Source organism: Dicentrarchus labrax, unplaced genomic scaffold (assembly GCF_905237075.1).
Source record: "Dicentrarchus labrax unplaced genomic scaffold, dlabrax2021, whole genome shotgun sequence".
Lineage (NCBI taxonomy): Eukaryota > Metazoa > Chordata > Actinopteri > Moronidae > Dicentrarchus > Dicentrarchus labrax.
Window position 1 is genome coordinate 16,226,812 of NW_026136719.1, and position 25,810 is coordinate 16,252,621.

The 25,810-nt window shown below is 40.1% G+C and overlaps 1 protein-coding gene across 1 annotated transcript in view; it reads right to left on the reverse strand.

Annotated features, from left to right (window-relative positions):
- Positions 1-223: 223 nt before the first annotated feature.
- The window catches only part of lmo1 (LIM domain only 1), a 26,214-nt gene continuing 627 nt past the window's right edge, over positions 224-25,810 (reverse strand). Inside the window, exons 1-4 of the mRNA XM_051380263.1 lie at positions 25,785-25,810; positions 10,539-10,752; positions 2,113-2,238; positions 224-735 (exon numbers count right to left, since the gene is read on the reverse strand). The exon at positions 25,785-25,810 is cut by the window's right edge and continues 627 nt beyond it. Coding sequence (XP_051236223.1) covers positions 630-735; positions 2,113-2,238; positions 10,539-10,752; positions 25,785-25,806 — 468 coding nt within the window. The 5' untranslated portion in view covers positions 25,807-25,810 and the 3' untranslated portion in view covers positions 224-629. The remainder of the gene's footprint in view (positions 736-2,112; positions 2,239-10,538; positions 10,753-25,784) is intronic.

Genomic DNA, 25,810 nt, shown 5'->3' on the forward strand with positions numbered 1-25,810 from the left:
CTTATTTAGTTCATTTTAAACAGCATTTCTAATTCCATCAGAACTCTGTAAAATGTAATAAAACTTGTTTTGTTGCATCATGTTTTGAAGAACCTCAAATATATTTTCTCTCGCAAGGCTTTTTATAGCATTCCAGTTTCTGGAGACATGATTACATATCAACACATGGGCCAAACTCCTCCAACAACTTTGGTCTTGGTACAAGAGAAAAAAACTCAATATGAACATTTAAGAATCTTTAATTCACACTAGTAATAAAATTGCATTACATTTCATAAAATAAATGTTCCAGTTTATATATACAGAGAAAACAGACTGTACATACCCTCCAATGAACCATTTCTAAAAGGAAAATAAAACAAACCGGAAACAAATTTCACAAAACATACAAGCAATACAGTGCTCAGCTAAGCAGGCACAACTGTACATCAAAATTTGTAACTGCTCAGTGTTGGGGTGTGGGAGGGGCAAAAAGTTGAACATTTACAATAGAGTCCTTAGGGACCGATAAAGGGGTCTTAAAAAGTATTGCAGGCAAGCAGACAGACGCTTGTCTTTTTCCAAGTGCAGCAGAACATCCATCTCGTGTGTAAAGTGTGGAGCCGATTGTTGCTGCCACGAGGTTCCAACTATTGAACCTGTGTCTCAAAGCTCCCATTCAGTTGGCCCTCCTCATAGTCCATTTGACACAAAATCATGTTGTTTTTTAGGAAAAACTTGTCCCCCACGCAAAACCTGTTGGCAGAGAAAAATAAACAAAGGCAAAACTGTTGTTAAAAACACAAAGACGGTTACCGTTGGCATTATGACAAAGCATGCGGTGCGTGTGTGTGTTGATGTTGCATTTAAGACCAGCAGGTAATGATGATTCTGTTTGATTGCATGCGTTTTTTGGTTCGAGATGTTTTAGCCGACGTGCACTGACACTGTGGCTCATCAGATTCAAAGCCTGTTTTCATGGTCGTCATAAATGTGTGGCTTCAAATAAAAGTAGATTAAAACCCTATCATTTCAAAGCAAGCAAACATGAGCACTGGCAGCCAATGAAAGGCAGGTCAACTCTCCCTGGCCTGGCAAAAAGGCACTGGCACCACAAGAGTTTCCAAGGAAACTCTGCCACATGGGTTAGCTTTTAACACACCAGTTTGGTTCCAGTGCTTGAGAATGTTTTCCCTCTAAAGTCTCAGAGTCAATTGAAGAGGGAAAATAACACATAACAGCCTGCCCTACTGATGTTCTTCTCTATGCTGCTGTTTGTTTGTGTGACACAGTGGAGACAGCTCCATAATGTGACTGAAGGGGAGTGAAGATAAGAATATAGCCGAGCATAGCTTGGCTTTAGTAATGAGCCAGACTGGTTAAACAGCCATGGCAATAGTGTGCCAGATGAGTCCTGGCTTCATGTCTGCCAGCTGAGAAGAGAGACTGCAGTCATAATTCCCTTACAGCAGGTGTTCACTATGGTAACTGAATCTGGCCCGCAGAAGGTTAATGGGCTTGTGCTGTGTGGAGGAACAGGGTCACAGCACCCCTGACAAGCATGCAAAGGACGTTCTGCTCCCAGAGTGGTGCCATTACTGACAGTATATAAATGGGAAAAAGCAATATTTGGGTATGTCATATTCTGTGTGGCTCATACCATAGGCTTTGTGCTCACTCCAATTTTATAATAGTTCCTATCATTAAGGAGACACCATTTCACACCTGTGTAGGTCCTTGCTCCTTTATGCAGCAACACACCCATGCAGGACTTTATTTCTGTAGCTCCTATACCTCCTCGCACACATAAGAACAAGGGCTAATTTCACTTCCCTGTGGCTTAAAAGATTTACAGAGCTAGCCACAAACAAGGACAAACTGCTGGCAACGTGTCACGATAGCAAATAATTAGCAGAGCATTACAAATGCAATACAGCAACCTTTATTCTTACAACACAGGAAGACAGTTCACAACTTGCAGACTTGTTCAGTGGTGTGTAATAAAATAATAAGACAGAAAAACTCTGCTGTACCTCAACGGCTTCTAATATTTAAACTATTGGCCATTTTAGCACTCCACTCGTGTTTTTTTAAAAGGCAATGTTGTTATGCAGTTATGATCCCCATTCTTACCTCTGGTTACAAAGCTGACAGGCAAAACAGTCCAAATGGTAAACATTATCTCTGGCTCTCATCACCATTTCAAAGGCTGGGATCAGTTTACTGCAGGCTGCACAGTTCCCCGTTGTACCAAAGAGCCTGAAAGACAGAGAGCACAGACAGAGATTAACCCACCTTCCCTTTACCTTGATGCAATAAAAGAGCAAACAAAAAACGCACTGACAGCAAGAACAATAGCTGAAAAAATGCTGCAATGGAAGGGGAAAGAGGGTAAAATTGAAATACGTTGAATGTAATGCACAAATCTTTTTTTGGCACCCACTTGGTATTTTTGTTAATGAGAGTCACAAACAGAGATCTTAATTCTTGGCTAATGATCTAATTAAAATGATCACATGGTTTTAATCTCCTTCTTCAAAGAATTTCCCCCTTGCGCATTACAAAAGCAATGAAAACAGATCTGAGGCAAAGCATTTGAATTGTTGAAAGTTTTCTACTTTCATAACTAAAATACCTAATGAGTCTATCTCCAACCAAAGCCAGCTGGATTTTTACACAGGAGGATACGTTCTGTAATGTAGCCGTAAATTCAAAAGATTTCTGTTACTAGGATTCAGGCTCAATCCCTTCTCGCTCTCTCTCTCCGTCTCCTGCTTTCATTTCGGAGAGGAGCCTGAGACAATGATGGGAGATGTAACCTTGAAGAGTTAACAAAATGTTTCACGGTGAACAGACTCATTGCTCAAACCTCGCCACTGCTTGTTTAGGCTTATTAGATAGGAGCCAAATGATAAAGGTCACAAACAGAGCAAGGAGGCACTGGTGTAGATTTCTTTTCTGCTCAGAGCAAAGGAACCTCAAATGCCTTTTTCCCAGTCAGATTTACATTTTCATTTTCCAAGCGCCTGCCCCTATGTTTAATTTGGAGATTCTGGAGCGCAGATAGATTTATATATTCTGCAGGAGGAGAAGGGCCGTTTCACAGCTTTGCAAGAGGGGATAAGGCAACAGCAGATTGCCAATCCAACAGTATGTTAAACACTTTTCCCCAAACTTGTAGGGCTCAGACAGAGGAGTCACAGTGTTGATATTCTGCCTTGTTTATGCTAGTCCCATTCAGTTGCTTTCACCTTGTTAAAGAAAACGTCTATCCAGCAGGCCTGCATCTAATAAGGGGCCACTGCCCCACAGGAGCAGGAGAGACAGCAACAGAGGGAGAAAGGTTGTTATGTTCCATGAGAGGGATTCACACAGTGTTAAACAGAGACATTGTTACAACTAGTTACTGTTTCAGTAAACACTGCAAGTTCTCATACAGTAGACATCTGCCACCCACCAGGCATTCTGCAACACAAAGAGGCCTTTTTTTCCCATAGAGACCTTTTTAAAAAAGCAAACATCCAAGCATCTTTTCCCAACATCTATAAAATGTTCATACATTCAGTATTGATCCAAAAATTGACCAAACATCTGTGGTCCAGAAATTGGCCTTGTTTCTTTTATAGTATATAGGTTTCTAGCAAACACATAGCGGCAACCATGATTGGTTTTCTAACATGGTAAAATTAAGTTTAATTATTCATCACTGGATATAACACACTGTCTCGCACCACTTGTATATCATCATCATCACAGTCAAGTTACTGGCAGACTGGTCTGCTCCAGGTTTCACCACACCTGAGCTCTATTGGACTGAAGGGTCACACAGTGTCTTTTTCTCTCCCTCAGGGAACCAAGGCTATAAAAGAGCCTAGAGAGCCTCGGTCACTTACAGAGTCTGACATGCACACACCTTTAACAGCTCCTAGGATTATTCTAACCCATCTCCATTACACCCCGCTGGGCTGTGGACATGGTGCTCACTTGATACATACAGGTTGTGAAAACGCTTGGCGGGGGAGCCCGGCTTGCTGCCGACACTAAGTTCTACTTTCAGTCAAAGCAGCGTGTGACACCTGTGGCTAGCACCTTCCATCTATATTCTCAACAAATAAATATACTTTTCTCTATCTGCAGTTTTACAATAAGAGGAATAAAAACAGTACTACTGATACACTAAAAATAATATTTTTCCATTGCAAAAAAAGGCTTCACTGTATTTGCTTTCGCCAGAAAAAAACTGATCAAATCATTTGCTTACCCTCCTTTGTATTTGGAAGACATTTTAAAGCAGTAGTCTCCTGATTTCACACATGAAATGAAGTTTGCTTGTCATGTTGACTACTACTCAGCCTGTGAAAACAGTTGTATATAATGTCTTCTGTGGCTCTAGAGAGGCTTTGTCAAGTATGAGAAAATAACCCTGATTATGTCCCTATGGGTTATCTCTGCCTGGGACTGGAGAGTACAAAATAATTAATTAATTAATAAATTAAATTCCCTCACACACGCCCAGTTTGATAACAGTGATGACATCTTCAAGCTACAGCACTCCCCATAATGATGAGTAAACTGACCTTTTATGTGTAAAATTGGTTACTGACGTCACACTATTTATGACTGTTGATTATAAGAAACGATGAAATTAAGCAATTAGGTTAATGAACAAAATATCTGATTAATGAGATTGCGGTTGCAAACTCAATGAAAACTGCTGCACACATTTGCACAAATGTTCATAGTAAACCAGGAGCCTCATTTATCAAAATGTTCTTGGATTTATACTCAAATTTAGCAGTGTGTGGCGTCTAGCCGTAACATTGCGGATTGCAATTAACTGAACACCGCTGGCGTCTGTATTTGATGACCTGTTAAGTGTGTAGGAGAAAGTACGTTGGCCATGTGAAAGGCCCTATCTACAGCCAATGTTTGGTTTGTCCCTCTGGGCTACTGTAGAAACATGGCAGGCTCCACAGAAGGCGACCCGCTGTCTCTGTAGATAAAAAAAGGTTTATTCTAAGGTAACAAAAACAATCCAAAACAACAACTCCTATATTCAGGTGATTATACACTAATGAAAACCTTTGAATATTATATTCCATTTCTAACAATATATCCTCCTAAATGTTACACACTGGACCTTTAAGATCATTTCCCACCATGTTTTTACGTTGCTGAGCATAAACAACTTTTCCTATGCAGTTTCTAAGAAGCCCTTTTGCTACTTACACACCTTTGATTTATAAATCTCAAATTCACTTAAAAAGGGACCTTTTTAAGGCACCTGTCTTTGAGATTCCTCATCATCATTATTATTATTTTTAGTGGCCATGGACCAAAAGACACAAACGTAAATGGCAAATTAAGATTATGAGTCTGTGTTTAATTTGGCACATATCTGATCCACCAGCCAGTGTTTATTTTAATTTTTAAAATGATTGGCGAATTGAGGTGACAAAATGTTAAATTTGTACGGAAAAATACAGATTATCTTCGTGGATTATTGATGTCGAATTGAGAAGAATTCTTGGTAATACTTTTGATTGGATAGCCAAAAAGGAGAAAAAAGTATTTTGCTAATAGCACATAAAAAGGTAACTACAGTACCGTGGCATGCTCTCTTAACTGACACTGGTCCTTCTAAATCACCCTGAACATTTTCAAATCATGAAGAGATCCACTATCTCCATGCTAACCAAATTTCCTTATCTACTTTGTGACTTTCTGTCACAGAAAAAAAGGTGTCTTCCATCTTCACCATAACATGAAGATTTGGAGGGTGAGAAAGTGCACTGGATACGGCTGTGTCCCATTCACACAGTTCTTCAGCCAACAATTGATGTGTCTGGGTTATAACGTGGCATCAACATGCGGCTTAATTGGGCTCCTCGTGCTAAGAGGAGATTACAGCATGAGAGAACTGTTCAAACACATTACACTCTTCTCTTCCTGCTCCTCTGAAGCTAAAAGCAACCGGAGTTGAACCACCACTGCAGCAGTCTCATGAGTAACAGCTGAAGTGGAGCTGTGCATAGCAAGCAATGAGTGTTTCACACCAAAACATGATCAAGAGGCAAATGTAAAGGTGAAGGGATTTAATGTCCGATGACAAAATGCAGTAAAATAGAAAAGTAAAATAGATTAAGCACAATAAGGTCAGTTCAAGCATTTGAAAGTAAACTAGCCAATTAAGACTGTAATTAAGGATTCTATAAGAAACCATACACCGTATGGACAGTGCGCTGTGTAGCTATATATATATATATATATATATATATATATAGCTACACACACTAGAACACTATGTTAACACAGTTGGTTCGGTCTTTTTTTTAAATTTAAACTCGATATGCTTCACATCACTGAAACAGTGCCTTCAAAGAACATACGTTGTGGATTACCTTTGAAAAATATTAATTCATTTCATTTACAATAGACTTAGGCTATTTTCTGCAGAATTCCCACGTATTGTTCTGACACATGTCCTGTATTGTAGGAGTGCAGTGGCTCATGCACTTCAATTTCCCCGGTCATTTGGATTAAATAAATCAATATTCTCAAAAGTGGAAAAAAAAAATTTAACATCAACACAGGTTTTCAGCATTTCTATTTAAATAGAGTGTGAATGGTAAGTTTCTGGAAAAATTTGTTCGGAGCTGCTCATATTACATTTTCATTTTTTCAAAATATATGCTTCTGTGGTTTTTTTAAATAGATTAGAGGGTTAGAAGTGCTGATCTGGATTGCTCCCCACAACCTCTGAGACATTCTGGCGTGGATTTCTGAACGGGATAATGCCGTATACAGTGAAAGCAGGCTGGCTATTTATTGGATTGGATTGTGATGATGACATTTAAATGCTCCTAAAAACACACAGTGTTCAGGCCCCTTTTATAGTATGTAATAGTTAGTAGGGTTGCAACTACAGTAGTAGCTATATGTATGTATACACTGTCCTCCAATGTTTAATTATGTTATACTTACAAAATGTTGAATTACTAAACACTTAACCCCTCTGTCTTAGATTAAAGGCTTTAGTAATGGGATCAATAGTCATCATTATTTTATCTTAGATCTAATTATATGCATATGGTTTTGTTTTGTAAACAATCAGTAGTTGAATTTTATTTTTTTGTTCAAATTCTTTCCAAGTATAAGTCATTAATTACATGTATTTATAGGACAACACCCTGCTTCCTACAGTCTTCAACACGGGAGAACTGGCACATTCTGTACTCCTTAAAAAGAGCTCTTATTTAGTAGCTTAAATTTTAACTTTGTGTGCTGATGTGGGTTGTTGGGAGCAGATTTGGATGGCAGGAATATAAAGAAGCCCCGCTCTCCTTCCTCTGTTATTGAGTTATTACAATGAGTCTTTAGAGAAAAGAGGGCCTTCTTTAGTTCTTTCAACTCGCTGCTTTGCCAACTTCAAACCCTTAAAGCTCCTACAGTGCATCATCTGCCTCTCTGTATTGCTTCCCTCAGATTGGGCTGTGGCTCTTGAAGTGTTCTACCTGTTCTCTGAGCTCTTTGAGACTTCCCAGCCTGCACGGGGTTTGTCAGATTTCATAAAAGGGAAAGCTGTTAATGCATGCATCGCATGTTCTGACCCTCCCCAACAGTTGTGTCTTTTTGAAAGTTTAAACCGTTCTGTTCAGATCTATCTTGCCCAGAGAGGAAGAGCAACTGTTACGGGAGGAGAGCAATTGTTTTACTTAGTAAAGAAGCAAGGAGAGGACAGATTTGAAAAACAGTCACATCCGGATGGAGCTATCATATTCCCCCTGCTGTTTCACCGGTTTGTGGATAACTTATAATGTTCATTATCTTGAAAACGTTTTCCTCTTACAGTTAATTATACCCCATTTTGATAAGTGGATGACTATTATGTCCTCTCTAATATATGAAATAGAAGATTAAATGATTTCAGGCTTCAAGTCCTGATGATCACACCATGACTAGATTGTCAACCCTCTGGTGAAGTCGTACGATCCTAGGCGCCTAATTAATCTATTATTCTCATTCATAATGAAAGAGTGTGGCCAAGTTGCTAAAAAAAACACTCTCTTGATACAGGGAAGTGAATGTCAGGGACATTAAAAACGGAACTTTTTTGTTCGTACAATGGTTTGGAGGGCAGGGGAGGACGCTGTTTGACGTATGTGTGCATTTTAGTATTTGTGTGTGTTGAAGTGTAAGATTCAGGAAAGCGTGAGTGCATTCAATAAGTTGCTAATGCCACTGAAGGACAATCACAGATGGAGCTCCTATAATAATTAATGTGAGCATGGCAGGATTCCAAACCCTGGGAAATAACCAAAGTGTGTTTGATCCACCCGCTTGTCTTTAATGAAGTGCAGGAGGCTAATTCAGTGCACAGATTTAACTTCATTACCGCAGGTGAGGGGGAGCCTTCGTCTTACTACACAGAAAAGAAGGAATGAAAAGGAAACCGGTGCCGGATGGAAACTGCATCACCTACTTTCACATACTCTGGTCTCTCATACTGCCTCCTCTCTATACGCAAGGCAAGGTTTTTAATTTGTTCCATAATAGAATTCATCTCAAGCATCTCTGGCCATTAAGTGTTCTGCATTTGTCGCAGGCTGAAGAGCAGGAGAGTGGGATGGATTTCATTAGGCAATCCGGGGCTACAGAGGAGCACAGAAAGCTCTCTCCTCCTCCTCTTTCCTTTTTATTCTTATTTTAGTATTCCTAACTCTTGATTTCATGTGTCATTCTCAGTTTTTCATCCCTTCTCTGACCTCTATGTCTTACTGGTCTAATGTGTGAGAAAGCTTTTCCTTCTCCCTCCACAGTGCCAGTTAGGCACTTACGGCTTGGGGGTTGGGGTTGCTGTCCTTCTGGCAGATGTATTTTACCAAGTGAAGCTCTGAGCTTCATCATTTTTGCCTTCTCTTGGTCATTTGCCCATTTATTATTACCTCATCTGCACCATCTGCCCCTTCTGGGGGCAACATCAGGTCTTAGTGGACCTCTCACTGCATCTTAAAAGCATTAACTGTGGGTGGGAACTGATGGATGGTAATGGCCTATCTCAACGTAACGTCCCTAAGCGCCTCTCAAGTGGGCTGCGGGCTTCTTCCAGGTCAGAGGAAGAGCTGAGCTATAAGTGAGATGTCATGGAGATCCATGAGTGAGGTAGGAAGACAACCAAGTTGATTAAGATTCTCTTTGCTTTGGATTTTAGAAGTGATACAAAATGATGGCTGCTGTTAAGTTTCTTTTCTTTTAAATTAGAATAATGAACTGATACAAAGCTAGCGGGCAGCAATAACCTGTAGGTATAAGTGAGGGAGTGAGGGGACAAGTAGGCAGAAGGGAAATGGAAAAAGGGAAAGGGGGAGGACAGTACAGGACAGGGAGTTTTAGGAGAGAGGGGGGGCCTAAGGCACTGGCATCCCTAAGTCTGCCCCAGGGGGATTCCCTCTCAGATAAATGGTAGGATCTCATTGGGAATGTGACTTAACGCCCTGGAAATGGTCATGTTTAATTTAACAAGCAGATGGCAGGGGCATCTGAGGGGGGGGGGTATACAGAGCCAAAGACACTGATGAAGCAACAAGCCTGCCTGGAGGTTTCTTACAGCCTACAGCTCTAGTGCAACTGAGAACCAGTCTACGCCAACAACAGAAGTCTTCTCTGTTTGTGTAAATACAGAGAAAAGATTGAAATATGAGAATGAACGCTGCAAAAACAAACTGTGGTTTAAGCTCAACTACACGTTGATGGTATAAATATCCCTATAAAGTCAAACAAGTCTACCAAAACAAATGACATCTAACTCTGTAGCAACACACTGCTGCATTCAACATGCAGAGCCCTTTAATAAGTAATTATGGTGGCAGTAAGTTTTTAATTTCTAGTACAATTGTTATTAAATGTTAATTATACTGAATTTCATGCCAATTTTTGTAGGTTAGGCAAATTGATCCCCCTGAAACAGTTGTTTTTTAAGGTTGTCTTTCACTGTGACAATCACGTCAAAAGGATATCCATTGATACTATACAACTGGCATTTAAAGTAAAACTTTGTAGAAAACAATCACTTGCACCAGTTAAAGTTAAAAACAGGTTACGGTTGAAGATATTTAAAGATGTTAAGTAAGCTGTGAAAACAACCTATTGTAACCCACTGCTTACTTTATATCCCACTAGTTTAAGTTATACAGTAGTTAGATTTTTTAAGAGCAAGAACAATGACGCACTGCTCCCAAAATGTTCTTATTTATTTTTCTGCCTGTGCAATATGTTAAAATAAAACATAATACGACAACAAACTCTCAACATATTAGGTTTTGGCGTGATGAAGTTTTAAAACTGAGGAATCTGCATGATTTACACTTAGACTTTAGACTGATTTTAACCGTAGGTTCTTTGAATGGGAGCCGCAGGAAACAGCAAACACCAAAGCAAACTGTACTGGGAGGTAAAAAAAAAAAAAGCCTTTGTGATCCTTTCATGTCCCACAGCTCTTGGAATGGCATGGCTTTTGTGTTTGTTGTGAGTGGAGAGAGGTGATTGTGTGTCTTTCTTGCCTCAGGTAGTCTCTGCGACAGAGGATGAGGTTGGCTTTCGTATAGAGGGTGGAGCCCACCTCCCCCAGGCGGCAGTCACAGCAGGCACATTTGAGACAGTCCTCATGCCAGTATTTGTCCAGGGCCTTGAGCAGGTAGCGGTCTTTAATCTTGCGATTGCAGCCAGCACACCCCTTCTGTTTCCCTTTGGGCTGGACGGAGAGCATCGGCACACCTGTAGTGATAAGGAGACAAACAGCCATGCGTGATTTACGGCCCAGGAACACGAGTGACTTTTCATGTTCTCTTTTTGATAAGCCGGCTGCTTCTCGAGGCGTCTAAGCCTGGCCTCGCGCACGGCCACAGCACACTGCCTACCTGCTTCATATGCATTAAAGAAAACATTCTTCCATGTAGATAGGCACACAGGTCACATTGGACTACAAAGCCCTGACTTACTTGTTCCACTAAGAACATGCTGTAATACAAAAGTTACATGATCACTTGCAGCAGGTTTCAGAGGAAGGGGCATGTCTTGTGTATTCCTGAGGAGAAAAGACATAATGTTTGTTTTGCTTACTGTGTATTTACAGCAAGCTGTGTAGTATGTTAGTTACCTACCATTTCATCAAAGTCCATTTCACTCAACTGTCCACAGCTGTAAAAGCTCCTCATGGGCTTTGTTTGGTATAGATTAACATTAACCTTTTAAAAAGCCTCTGACCACAAAAACGTTGCTACCAGACCCCAGTGAGATATGTTATGGCCTAAGTGCCTTTTAGCATACACTCACTCTGTGTTTCATACGTACACACACAGAGACACACACAGACACAGACTCTCACACACACATTTATGCACACCGACCACAAACACACTCACACAGTGTTCCCTACTCAGAGCATTACAGCCTTTCCTCTTTTTACACTTATCTGTACTCATGTGTCGGCAACGAGCGAGCCTAAGTTACCAAACTCGCAAATTGCCCTGCTGTCACGCAGGTCCCCTTTAAGCACGCCTTTTAGCCTCCTAAAGGACAAATAAAGTCCATTTAATAACTGCACTAAACACTAATAGTCTATGTGTGGTTGACATTTGTGTTTGGACTAAAAGCCCCCCTCAGGCCACTGGTGGTACAGAGGCAGGGGCGCACAGCTCCCCTCTGTAGCACTAACAGGTCTGCCACAGCTGAGAGCACAAGACAACAGCTCTTAAGACACTCTCTCACACACTGAGCTATTGATCCGTCTAAAAGAACACACAGTGGACGCCACTTGCCACTCTACTTTCAAAACACATTTTTCTCTCTCTCTCTCTCTCTCTCTAAAAAAAAATAAATAGAAATAGACTGGACACTCTGCATCACAGGGGGTTAGGCCAGCATTTTGTATGTGTGGGTATCTATAAAGGACCATTCACGTTATACTGAGTTTTATATGAAATGTCACTGTTTCACTGTTGTACTTTAGTGATGTGCTCAGGTACATTTTGTCCAGACGGGATAAAGGTTTGATTTTATTTATTTCTTTAGCAGGAATACATGCACAATTGTGATACTGTAATGTTTAGTGTGAAAGGGGTCATTTTGTAGTTAGAGCTGCCATTTTACAGTAACTTCTGTGGTTGGCTCACTGATAAACACAACCTCAGCTGCTAACAAGGGACTGCTTCACTCTGCACTGTTTTTCTGTGCTCAGCCTGTCAAGTTCGCTCTCTTTCACAAAAACCTACCACTTTTCAAAGGACTTCTTTGGAATAGAAAAGCATATTTTCTCTTTTTCTGTCACATGTGCACATACACACACACACACACACACACACACACACACATCTGCACACATACTTGCTCACCTAAATGGACCCACAAAGTACCTTATTGGATCCAGATTTGCTCTGCAATTTTTGGCCATCCACACATCAATAATGCTATGAATGTAATATAATTAGCATTTCCCCTTTTAAAAAAGAAGTGAAAGAAATAGGAGAGCTTGTTAGTCAAATTTATGGCTTTGGTTTATATGTCAGTAAGTGCTCCAGTAGTGTTGAGCCATCTTATTTCTTTATCAGAAGTGGAAAGGAGAGGCTTATTGGTTCAGTGCTGGCGATGGGAGCCATCAATTAGTGTTCTGCCTGCCCTCCAGCTCCTTCACCTCCCTCCCTCCCCAAAACAGGCCCCTTGAAGCTGGCACATTAGGATCACACAACCTGCTATAAATACCAATGTTCAGTGTAAATGAAGCTAAAAAGCTTCAAATTCAAGCCACACTAGCTAAGGGTGGACTCTACTACCTGCATTTCATGGCTTGTTAGGGGAGCTCTCTGCAGGTATGCCAACAGTGCTCGCCTGACAGACTTCTACAGAACTAAAAACAGTCTTAATGAGGAGAGAGAGAGAGAAAAAAAAGCCTGTGTGTGTGTGTGTGTGTGTGTGTGTGTGCCTGTGTACATGTGTATGTGTGTGTGCTTTAGAGTTTGTGCAAAGAAAAAAGAGTTGCTGCAATTCCCTCGGGGATCACAAAAATCTTTAATTTGCCTTTTATGACACCTAATTAGTTATTCTACTCAAAATCTTTGCTTTAAATAAGAGAACTAATTATACAAAAAGGTCGTTCCTCCACCTCCGGAGAACTACTCCTAATTGGTTGAGACCACCACCCACCACACACTGCTTAAACATATCACGTGTGTGTTTTACATCACGTTTGAAAAGGCTAAAGCTTAACCTATCCTGGAATTATAGGATGCTGCTCAGCCCCACTATTGGATGCATACTTTGTTTAAAACCCTGCTCAGAATCATCAAAGCGACAGCATCTGTGTGTCTGTGTGTGTAGTGCGACCCAGGTTCTGTGTTTGCAGTTAGTCTGACATTCATGTCGTCGTGAATATGTCCTGGTACTTCAGGCCTGACTGTAAAAGAGATGTCTCAGTGGAGGAATGCCTTATGTCTGCCAGAAAACCAGTATGCACACTCAACTGATGCCTCTTTCTTGAAGCCATTGCAGGGAACAAACATGGGTTTGATGTCTTCTACCAAAGCAGCCTCTGGAAAACAGCTTTAATAGTTGTGTAGCAAGCACTAGCTCAAACCTTCTAAACAAAGAGCAGTGACAGAAAAAAATGAGTGTGTAAAGTAAATGTCTTTTCAATTCCCTTAATGCCATGAGACATTTTCTTGCACCTGTCACCACTCCCAGCGCTATGTGAAACTGTGGAGTAGAACTGAAGCTCCCATGCTTGCCACCTCCCAGAAAGAAAAGCTGCATTATGAAAGGAAGCAGCAGACTAGGAGGCAGCCTCCACTTAATCCAATCCATTTAACAGATACAAGTGCCACTGACCTTCCAGTGTCATTTGATGTCACCAAAAGCATGCCTCTCCACATCACGATTCATTCTCCAACAAGGGATGCATTTTACCCCTCCAAGTGGAGAGACAGCACTTGCCCTGCCAAATATCCGTCCTGAGAAGGAATTTAATTTGCTATTAGTACTGCGTGTAAAGGCCTGTCATCTCTCCCTTCTTCCATCCATCTACTTTCTTTAAGATTGTATCTTTCAAGAATATGTACAGTTAGTTTTTCTCAGCCCAAGCAGTCTGTCAGAGCATGTATTTTCCATTATAGAGATAGCATCCGATTTCTATGTTACCCCATTTAGACTTCCGTCTTTACAGCTATCAAAAAATCACATCAGTCTGCTAACCTTTTTTGATATATTTAAGGTTTTAAAGCCTGGAAATATGCTGTTTGGGGCACTCAAGGAAATGTTTGATATTAGAGAAATACAATTATCACATAGACGTGGAAAAACCCACATTTACTCAAAATGGACAAGAGTGTGTGAAAAGAAAGATGATTTGCCACATACCCCTTTTTTTCAATTATTATCACTAAAATATTTGGTTGCCACTTTTAAAACAAATGAGCGTTTGCTTGGATATTGTGCTGTAAACCTGAATGTATACAGGTTTCCTGTGTCCCTGAGCCATCAGCCATGTTGTGTCATGTCATGTGGACTAAAAGAAGATTGTTTTTTGCATTGGCATCCACTGCTGTGGGTACAAAACTAGGAAATAATAATTATCATGAAAATACTTGCTAAATTCTACACTGCCAGGGTTACTCTCTCTGTATTTCTGCTCTCTCTTCTGTTACATAGTTTTACAGGACGTAAGGCTGCAGCAAGCAATTATTTTCATTATTGATTAATCTTCAGATACTTTTCTGGATTAATAGATTCTCTTTGTCTATAAATGTCATAAAAAAGTGAAAAATTCCCATTATATTTCCCACAGATCTATTAAGCTAGCTTGTTTTATTCGATCAACCGTCCCAAACCTAAAGATATTCAGTTTAATGTCATATATGACAAAGAAAAGTGTCAAATCATGATATGTGACAAGCTGGCTGTCTGATATTTTTGCTTGAAAAGTGATTAAATTAATTAATCGATTACCAAAATATGTTGCTTACTTTTCTGTCGATCGATTGATTGGCTAATGGTTGCAGCTCTAACCATCACTTTCTGGAGTCTAAGGGGGCGTCTTGAAATTGCTCATTTTGTCAAACCAACAGTTAAAACCCAAAGACATTAAATTTTCGATCATATAAAAATGGGAAAAGCAGCATTTAAAAAAAATAAATGACAAATAGTAGTAATTAATAGTAAGTAATTTTAATTTTGAACGACTAATCGATTAATGGACTGATCCTGTCAGTCATAGTCTCATGTGCACACAGCAAAATTGTAAGTAAACTGCCTTACAAATGCATGGTTTGCTTCACTACACAACTACACCCATGATCCCAGTGGAACAGCTGCTCTCACAGGCACTCAGCCTTAATGGCAGAAGGGACAGTTACATCTGATTCTGTTGGGTTTTTTTTAAATGTCTTTTGATCAATTAAAAGCACTGACACCATGGTGTGATGCAGATTTCGCTGGTTCACGGGGAGGTACAGGATCTTGATTAGAATCACTCAGCCTTCCTGACACATGGGGAGGGAGGTGGGCTTTCAAGGAGGTGGAAGCTGGCCCTGGGTGGGCCTCCTCTCAGGGGCCCCTATAATTCCAACTCCCAGCTGCAGCAAATAAGAGAGTGTTAGCCACCAGCGTGGTGAATACAAAGACTGGGATGCTCAGGGAAATTAGATACTACACTACCAAATGATTGCGTTTAGCTGAAACAAGTGCATTTGTCATCATCACCATCACTTAATTCAAAGCACTCCTGCATAAGACATCAACCAGACGTTAATGGCCTACAATGAATCTATAAACTGCTATGTGACTGAATGAATCATCTTGAATAAATTATATTATATTATCCATCCTATGGATAGTAAGAGATAAAGAAATGACAGAACAGTGGGAAAATCAAAAATACAATGTTGGTACTGTATTATCAAAACTCTGTCAGTCTGCGGGCTTTAGAAGCTACAGGGCCTGATTTAAACGCCACTCTTTTATTTTTCAGCCACCACTGTAAACGCCGTGGCCATGGCAATCCCAAATAAAATTTGTCCATAGGCCAAGGTGTCTGCCACTAAGGTTAATAGGGATCTCATGCAGATGTCTTGCCATTGTGTGCATGAATCAGCCCCTTTCATTCAGCTTCCGTCATCGCTGTAATTGAGCCCATAGACACGTTTCTCTATTGCCAAGACAAAATACAAGACATCTGGTAATAATATCAGCTGGAATACACATGCCAAATGAAAGCAGGCTGATGAGTGTATTCTGAATGATAAGCAAAATAAAGACCACTGATTCACTGTGTGATTCATGTTCCTATCCTTAGCTGAAGCATATGCAAGGAGTAAAAGAAAAGATATGCAGGAACACACCCTCAGAAACACAGACAGACACTCATTCTCTCTCAAATAAGGTAGTTTTCTTACAAGGCCCAAGTCAATATTACATTTCACACCGACTGTTTTTTTTATAGTTCGCTTCTATGTAAGAGCCTTCTATGTTACTGTACGGCATGCTACATTTCCAGATGGTTATGTATGAATGCTGGGGTCTGTGAGGTGATTTCTGGGACTGTATGCATGCTATGATTATGACATAATTAACACCCACAGTAAGTGGGAGAGAGAGCAGACAGGGCTGGTGCGGATGAGGAGGGGACTGTTCATTAACAAGATGCACTCTCTCAAACTTTGCAGCTTGCTGTGGCTAATAAGCCCCGGTGAAACGGAGCCCAGCCGTCCCTTGCATTGACCCTGGCACTGCCCAGGATAAGGGAGGGTTTTGTCTCCTGGAATAATTGCTCTTTTCACATGTTACAAGTGTCCTGACCCCCACGGTCGGCAGCCACTTTCCCTACCATAATTACTCCTGATCCGCTCCAAATGAGTCAGCCGCATTAGGGCTGCAATAACACTGGCCCAGCTTCAAGCGCGGCATGGGGAGTCTCAGCAGAGCAGCCTGGAACAGGGCTGCCTTTTCTCCCAGCCCACGGTCATTTCCATCACGTCAGAGGTGCATTTCTTACACTTGAAGTCAGCACGAAGGCCCTGGGCCCTTTTCTGAGGCTTACAGAAGGCATTGTTAGCTCCTGGTGCTCTCTCCTCACTGTGGTTTGGCAGCAGTCTCCATCCCAATTAACGGAAAACTTCATTAGGGTGTTTTTCCACACTTTTCAGCCCCCTATTATTTTTAATTTATTCACATGGGGTTAATTAAAAGAAATGTATCACAGAGATATGCAACAGCTTTCTAATTAAATTCATTGCTGCTTTTTTTTTTTAAGACATGAAACTGGCAGAGTTTCCAAATTATTACAGAAGGCGACTTGTTCCAACACTTGGTTGCTCAGTAGTAGGGTGAGATTAGAGCTCTGCAAGGTAAGCTGTCAACAGCAGAAAGAGAGTGAGAGAGTGCGAGATAGGGCAAGAAAATGAGTGAGGGAATAAGATGAATGAGGGGGAGGAGAAAAGACACAAACATTCATGGTTTTATCATGCAGGGTAACCCCAAATAAACCCACGAGAGCTCTTAAAGAGGGAGGACTGTCAGAGTGTTGACAGAGCAAGAGGAAGATTTAATATTGCATCCACCCAATCAAATGTGGGCCTGATGTTGGGCATTGTCTGCTGCTGGTTCTGAGGTGTTTACTTCTTAAAAACATGCCATTTTACCATTTTTCATTTAAGTACAAGCTGTTGATAACCGAAATGGTTCATGTATCTATATCTTCAAACCTCGTGGTGCAAGACGAACCAACACAAAAAAATCTATCTATTCCCAAACTATATACTCTTAAACTTTTATGGATGAGGCAATCTTATCCGCCACTTCATGATTCCTTGCAAAAGAAAAAGAAAAAAAGAAATCAAACCATTAGACCTGTCACAGCCACCTTCCGCCATCCGGAACAGAATAATGCACAAACACTTTTAGTCCACATTAAAAATGCATTTGGAGAGGAATAAATGTAGCCCTCTAAAGTTTGTGTCACTCATGAGGTCAGGAAGTGATGTACAAAATCCTCCCCACTCTCCAGCAATTACTGCACACTTATTATTTCAAAGGATATGCCAGGAGACAGGTGTGCCATTCAGGGTCCTCAGTGTGTTGAAAATGGGGGGGGGAAGAAGGAACACCATACTGCGGTGCACTGTGTGAGGCTCTTTAATCTTGAATAATGCAAATTCCCCACAGGGGGCAGTTATTTGGCAGCATGGGCCTCTAATGTCATTCAACTCCCACACCTGATGGGGTAAGTAATGAGGGAGGTTGGTTGGGTGCAGTTAAGGAAGAAGTCTTCATGATGATTGGGTGTGATGTCATGTGGGATGATAACCTAAACTGTCTCATGTAGTACAGCTACTATCCTAACTCTCACAAGAGAGGAATATTAGAGATGACAATTGATGTTTCATTAAGAAGATGGCTTGCTTTTAATGAATTCCTTTTAATACTTTTATATTACCTCATAATATAAAGACTGGGCCTTTTTTCCTCTGGGAGTTATTCTTGTTACTCGCTAAAATCAAATGACAATTCAGCTACAGACTGGTCAAATGAAATGGAAGAGGTGCGATCAGAACGAGGAGGGGTAAGACGTAGTTTCGGTTCATGTTGACTTCAGTGGGAATGTGTGTGTATGGTGGCTGTCATTTGCCTCAGAATTTGTAGTTGCAAACATCATAGTTAAGCACTGATTAAATCATGAACTTCAATATCCCAAACCTAATCTACTAGCTTTAAGAGGGAAAGAACTGGCCCCCTTAATCACAGACTTTAATTAGCTATTTAAGATTTGATTTACTGAAGGTCATCCAATAAGAGATTAGTTCCCAGCAAGTTGGCTGTTATTTAAGAGAAGGCACCCCAGGCTTTTCTATTTACCAACAAGATAGCTGTAATATCTTAAGAAAGTGTGAAGCCTCCGTCCTCCCCCTTTTCTCTGGATTCCTGTACTAAAAAGCAGCTCTTATGAGGCTTTTAATTTTGTTGGGTTTGACCTAAATAAATGCATGACATTTTGTTTTTGCCAGAAAATAGCCAAGTAAAGGTCATTTTCAGTTGGATTAAAACTACATACTGTATGTTGATGTGCATAAAAAAAGAAGAACAGCAATTTAAAGGCCATACAAAATACCAGTTGTCCAGTAACATTAAAACAGCTCATGGTTTAACTGCTGTAAAGTGCACAAGTGTTATTACACTGAATGGCATTTTCATCCTCTGACTGGGAACGCTGGTAAGAGGGAAAAAAATAGATCAGAAATGAGAAATATGTATCTCTGTCTGAGATGCAACAAAGATCAGCAAGCTCTCACCTAAGGCCAAAGCTACCTTTTAACACTCGGTCAGCAGAAAACTGAATACTGCAATGACAATACAATAGAGTGATGTTTGAAAGACGGTTACAGTCAAACAAGACTGAAAGTCTCAAAGCCCCGCTAGCAGCCCCTAGAGGCTGTGCTGCTCCTAACACCCACAAGAACAAAGTGTCTTTAACTGACCAATCAACACTGCCATCCACAAAGCCACATATTCACACAGCCAGGGCCAAAAACAAATGAAAAATGCTCTGCGACAATGATCAGGGCAAATGGGAAATATGGCATCGGCCAGAATTCCTGCTGGCTCTGTGATTTATGCACTATAGAGAGAATACAGCAGGCCAGTTCATATTGCTGAATTATTACAATAATACAGTATTGTATTTCTGCAGGTGTCCACTTCCCCATGTTTAGCATCGACCAGTACAAAACAAACCAATAAACACCTGCTTTACACAACTTACAAGCACATGGATGTATGTGAAAATTGTCATCTGTTGCTCTCAGACGTGTAGTGACTTTGAAAAGTCACATCGCTCCACATGTTGGCCTCTCATAGGGAATTTCTGTGAGAAGCTCGTGAAACACTATAATTTTCATCTATCATATTTTAACCTTGTCCACACCCCAAATCCTGCATAGTTCATGTGAGAGCTTCCTACTCCCCACAAGTACAAACACACGCATACACACTAAGGCTATACCGATAAATCGCTGATTATCTTCTTGCAGATATACTGGTATTGTAATATATATAATTTATGTATATTTGGTTATAGGCCAATAAGTATGAAGACCTTTCAGTACCAATATGCCAAAGTAGGTTTGATGTCATTTAGAAATGTCTGCATTACATATTTTGTCCACCAGAGAGCACAGACATGGTTATTTTGTAGCTGTAAAATGTCCCACTCAGTATGTGTCACAGTAAATAAATAAAATTAAGGAATCTGTATCAAGATTGTTTACGTTACGTGTTAATATAAAAAAAAAAACACCTATCAGGTTATTGTATCGTATTTTTTAAACTCCCAAAATATCAATATTGATGTCGGCTTTAAATATTTGCTGTCGGTCAACCATGCATGCGTATATACAGCTCTGCTTTTCATTTAAACAAATATGCATCAAAAGACTATTTCATAGGGATTAAACAAGACCTGTTTAATGCCGAATGAATAATAGTAGAGCTTCTTGCTTTAAGACACAAGAAAGTGCAATTATAATTTGAGATTCAGTTTACGCATGAATAATGCACTATATATATATATATATATATACACATATAATTATTCAAGTTTCTTCTGGGACTAAAATCCTTTCAAATCCGTCATTTCTGCCATGCAATAAAGAAGCATGTGGGTTTTGTGTAGCATAGAATATGAAGAGAATATGACTGAATGTGTGAGACAGTTTCCTCATAATGTCATTAAATGCACATTATTAAACATTAAATTGTGTGATAATGTGCATTTAAATATGTAAAGCATGAAACTAACCCTGGCAGTGTTAACGTTTTGATTTTCACTGAAACCTAACCATACAAAGTGCTTACATTGCCTTGTAGAGTGTAACAGGTGACGTGTTATTTTATTGCTGCAGGTAGAATATTAAAGTTTTTCTTCAGGAACATTTTCTGAGCATCTTCACACTTCACAACTGCCAAAGAACCGTAGTTGGTGACATTGTAGTTTTGACATCTGCTCATCTCAAGAACTTGAGAACTTGACTTTCCCATCTTTCCTGTCTTCTTTACTAAGCCTATGATGATAGAATAAAGGAGAAATGATTTTCCAGAGAGCAAAGAATAAGCTTTACAGAGTGCATCAGAATGCCAAACAAGTCAGAACTGAGAGCGCACAATAGGTAAACAAGTGAATAAATAACTTTACGTGAAAAAAACTGATGAGATGTTGCAGGATGTGTGCATGTGTGTGTTTGTAGAGGCATTGATGTATGATTTTATTTTATTTTTTTGCACATTGACATATAGTCAACAGCAGCTTGAGAGAGTCAGCTTTGCAGTGACAAGTGGCAGTAAGACCTTATTCCAACACGCTCAGGCAGCTGAATAACTAACTATATATATATATATATATGACATTTCTTTTAAAAACGGTAGGTTATTGTCAATAACGCTGGACTACATGTTGTTGATAAATAAAGTAATATTTTTACACCGTTTCAACTATGGATGAGATTATTGGGGTTTATTTTGCGGGCGAGAATAGCTTTGTGTCCACATTACTTCAGTGCATGTCTGCATTTGTCTCAGAGCTTGCTTCTCCAAGGTGGTTTAAAGTAACCATTCATCTAAACTTGTCAGGATATCTGTGGATTTTGTAAAACGTTTCATTGTAACATTTGGACTGATGTGTATATGCCCTTGTGGCTCTCTTATTTGATATAATTTTCAATGTGGCACCTCTATCTCTGTAACCTTCACTATTGTCACACAACACCTGAGCAACATACCTGACATTCTTCTTGACATTGAAAAAAAAGAACATTTGGAGTGAATAGAAACAAAAGGATAAGACTTTGGACAACACAACAGGGGCTGTCCGCTCCCTGTGATGTATGTGGGTAGCCAGATCTTGTCGTGAGAATTCGTATGATAACATGGCTAGCATGTCTCTGCCAATAATAAAAGGGATGCTCTTACTACTCAAGAGTGCATAATTGAGTTTGTGTACCACACTGATGAGTGCAGCCATTTACATTGAAGGCAGGTGGGCGTGCTCACTGACACGTGTCTCTAAGTCTCAATTCAGCCCCCTTTGAATTCCACTAAAATTATAGAATATGATACACATCTCGAGCACTCGTAGATGTGAAACAATCAGGACTGATAGGGATCTAGAGGTTTAGTGGTGACAGAGGAAATAGTCTCCAGTGGGAATTCTCCATTTGTAAGATCAGAAACAGATTAGTCGGAATTAAACAGCCACAGCTGAAAATGGTATATATGTCATTTGTGTTAATTTGTTTAGCTTAGCTTAGCTGAACTGAATAATGAGAGCAGCTTTAGTTATACTATGGATGATCAAAGCCCTGAGGACGCAAAACATGTTACTTGTTAATGCAGAGTTGATAATGTCATTATCAACTCCGTATCAGGGAAGATTCATACTGTAATATTTTGGTACTATTTTGTTATGTGCATGCAAATGAAAAGATTTTCCTGTGCACAGGTTACACTCGTAACAGCTCAAAACACACAAGTCTCCTTTGACAATCTATGGTTAGGACAAAATTGGAAAAGTACTGCAAAGGCGACGCAGGTGCCTGTAATAAAGCTTTTTTTTTTTTTTTTAAACAGTAGTGACTTATCAAACGAAGGCAATGTGTTTGTAATATTGTTCAGGGCCCAGAGCACAAAAACCAGACGTAATTTCAATATTTGAAATGGGCGAGTTTAATTTGAAGTAAGAGCAAACCAATAAGCTGAGAAAATAGCAAATACAGGGGAGCAAATTGCATTCCTTTGGAAAAGTGAAAAGACTTAAAGAACATATAAAAGTAATCTCCAACTGGAAATTAGAAATCAACCCTCAGAAACCAAATAACAGAAAAGAAATATTACTGTCCACTTTCTAAATCAATATAACATCGCTACAAGACAGTATTACCATGGTAACACCGGTAAAGAATGAAGCAATTCTTATTATTTCAAAATAAAAATCGGAGCCTGAAGCCCAAGTTTTATTACAGCAGCCGACAGATCACCAGTCTGCATTCATCTGAAGCATTGCTTTTCAATCACATGCTTTATGAATGTACAAATTTCACTGGACAGGATGATAACAGGGTCATAAATTAACAAGCAAAGGTAACCAGAAATGTATCAGTAGCTGGAGGATTTTTCTTCTCCTGAGGTCTGTGAAGAATATACTGTAGTTGTGTTAATGTTCAGCAAAAATATGCCTTCAGTGTGGACCCACTTTCTTCTCCTGCAGTTGGTACGAAGGAGAGAAAATGGCTGAGTTGCTTTTTTACTCTCAAATTAGACGCAAATTGTAACCTTCATATCACAGGGTGAAATAAAATGTTGACACAGAATTGGTACATGTGTTGCTGTTCATTACTAACTATGCCTACTACCTGCATATTGGATCATTTCACAGAGCAGTGCCTGTGTTCCTTTTACAGTCTTCCTCCGTTGCTCTCAGACTCAGTGCTGTACCACATAGTGTATATTAGAAGTTAATGACTGCATCATGTGAGAATATGGTGATTCGTTTACGATGTGCATGTAACTTGTGGATGCAGGACAGACAATATGGGCAGCTGGCTACATACCACATGAAACTAATGGGAGAAATAATTCAGGGTTGATCCTTTGTAAGTTTGGCAGAAATGTTGTGTTACGTTTTTGATAGACTGAAGCAGTGGGAACTGAATTGTAGCAGGCAGATTTTCTCAATGGAGCTAAGACAAAAGGGGGGCACTGAGAATCATTTCTGGTTATTGCATTTGTAGCACAAATTGTTGCAGACTTTTCAAAGAGAAGTCAGAGTTCAAAAAACAGTCTGCCAAACAAGCAGCAGCATTACTGAGTTGCCAACTGAGGTTGCAGGCTTTGAACATGAGAACAGACACACTGATGATCTGTTTTATAGGCCACATAAGGACTGAAATATGAACACTTTAGCAGCACGCACAAACACAAGACACACAGGCATAATAGTGAATCAATCAAGAGAAACAGACAGTAATCATACACATACACCCATGTGGCCACCCAAAACGCCAACCCACACCTCCCTCTGCGCATAAACACACATCTATTTGTGCAGGCACTAAGTGGATACATTAGACAAGAAGGTTTGAATTGACAACCCTATAACTTGAGAGCCAATAAACGCTAAGAGGCACCACAATGAAAGAGACCAGATCCAAGCAGCACTGTTGACAACCTGGCCAAAATGCTGGAGCTGCTGGTCGGGACCAGCAAATAAAGGGTGAAGCTTTTAGGCAATGAGCAGCAGGTGATCTCAGCTTTTCTGCAAGTCCTAATGCTCCTAAAAGCCACTCTCCCTGGTTCTGTAATTGGGCATCAGTAGTTAATGTAGTATTGACTGCATTACATGCTCCTGTGCATCCTTTCCCACTAATGCCATTTGCATCACCTTGTACATTTACCATATTGCTTAGCCAATAACTGTTAAAAGCAATCTGAATCATGAATCATATAGGGAACTTTTAGCTAGACAGACATCCAAAGGAGACAATTTACAGTTGAGTTAATTTAGGTACATTTGCAGCACAACATGGATTCAGCCAGACAGACCAATTTATGTCTCTGCCGCAATCCTTTTATTGGTTTTTAGACGTGTAAGTGAAAGGATGCTCTGCTAAGAGATATGAAATATCCATTTTCAAACATAAATAATGGGTTACAAATGCATCCATTACTTTTGGAGGAGCAGGAACCCTGGAATAAACTCAAATGTGCAAAAGCTGTGTACTGTACTTTGAGAAATAACACACACAAAAAAATAGTGTTTTAGGTTAGTGGAGGCTGTCATTGTGCACGTCAGCAGGTGGTCGATATTGTCAGCTAAATAACCCTCAAAATACTCTTAAAGAAGTGTCAGAGGAAAGAAAAACATCAGAGAAAAACTTCATCTCTGACCACGTAAAGCCTCCAGTACTGCATACAGTCTCCATTTTAATATTATCATCATGTTGTGTAAATGTAATTAAATGCACATACACTGAGCACCATTTAGACCTTGAAAGTGATAAAAAGCACTGCACGTCTCAACATCAGTTCAATCCAAAATGGGACATCATTAGAGGCGAGTTTGATTTAAATTAAAATTAATTAGATTGCCTCACCCATTAACCTAAATACATTGAAATAGATAAGTAATGCAAGTAGGCCTATTTGGATGGAAAGTGAACGTTGCACGGCGCTATCCATAATTTGCAATCAAGTTAAAAGCACTCTGCTGTCATCTCCCATCCCGTGGTGATGTCAAAGGCTGCCTCGCTAACTTCACAGACGCAAAAAGCACTTAGAGGGAGGAAAGGAAAAAAAGAGGAGCCACATGCACTGCAGCGTCTGTGTGGAGTACCCTCAAAACTCTGGGTTACACATCCCAGAAAAAACAACAAAAAAAGACAAATCTGGTTCTAAATAAACATGCAACTCTTCCACACTAAAACTGCTGTTTGTTTTTTTGGGGGGGGGCAGGCTATTCGTGTAAGTGCACCTCAACTTCACGGTACAGAGAGCACACAGCCACATAGTCAGGTTTTTCTTCCGCGGAAAACACGGACCCTGTCGCGACTAAATGGGGTTTTTTTTGTTGTTGGTAAAAGCCAATATGAAAGCGGAGGGCTGCGGGTGCGCAAGGGTCCGGGGGGGCGACCGGGAAACACTTAACGTGTAAAAATGCCAGTAGTTTTGCCGTGTTACTCCCCGGGTTGTAGCATCCTACGGCCGGAGATGTTACTCACCCTCTTCCTTGTCCAACACCATCGTC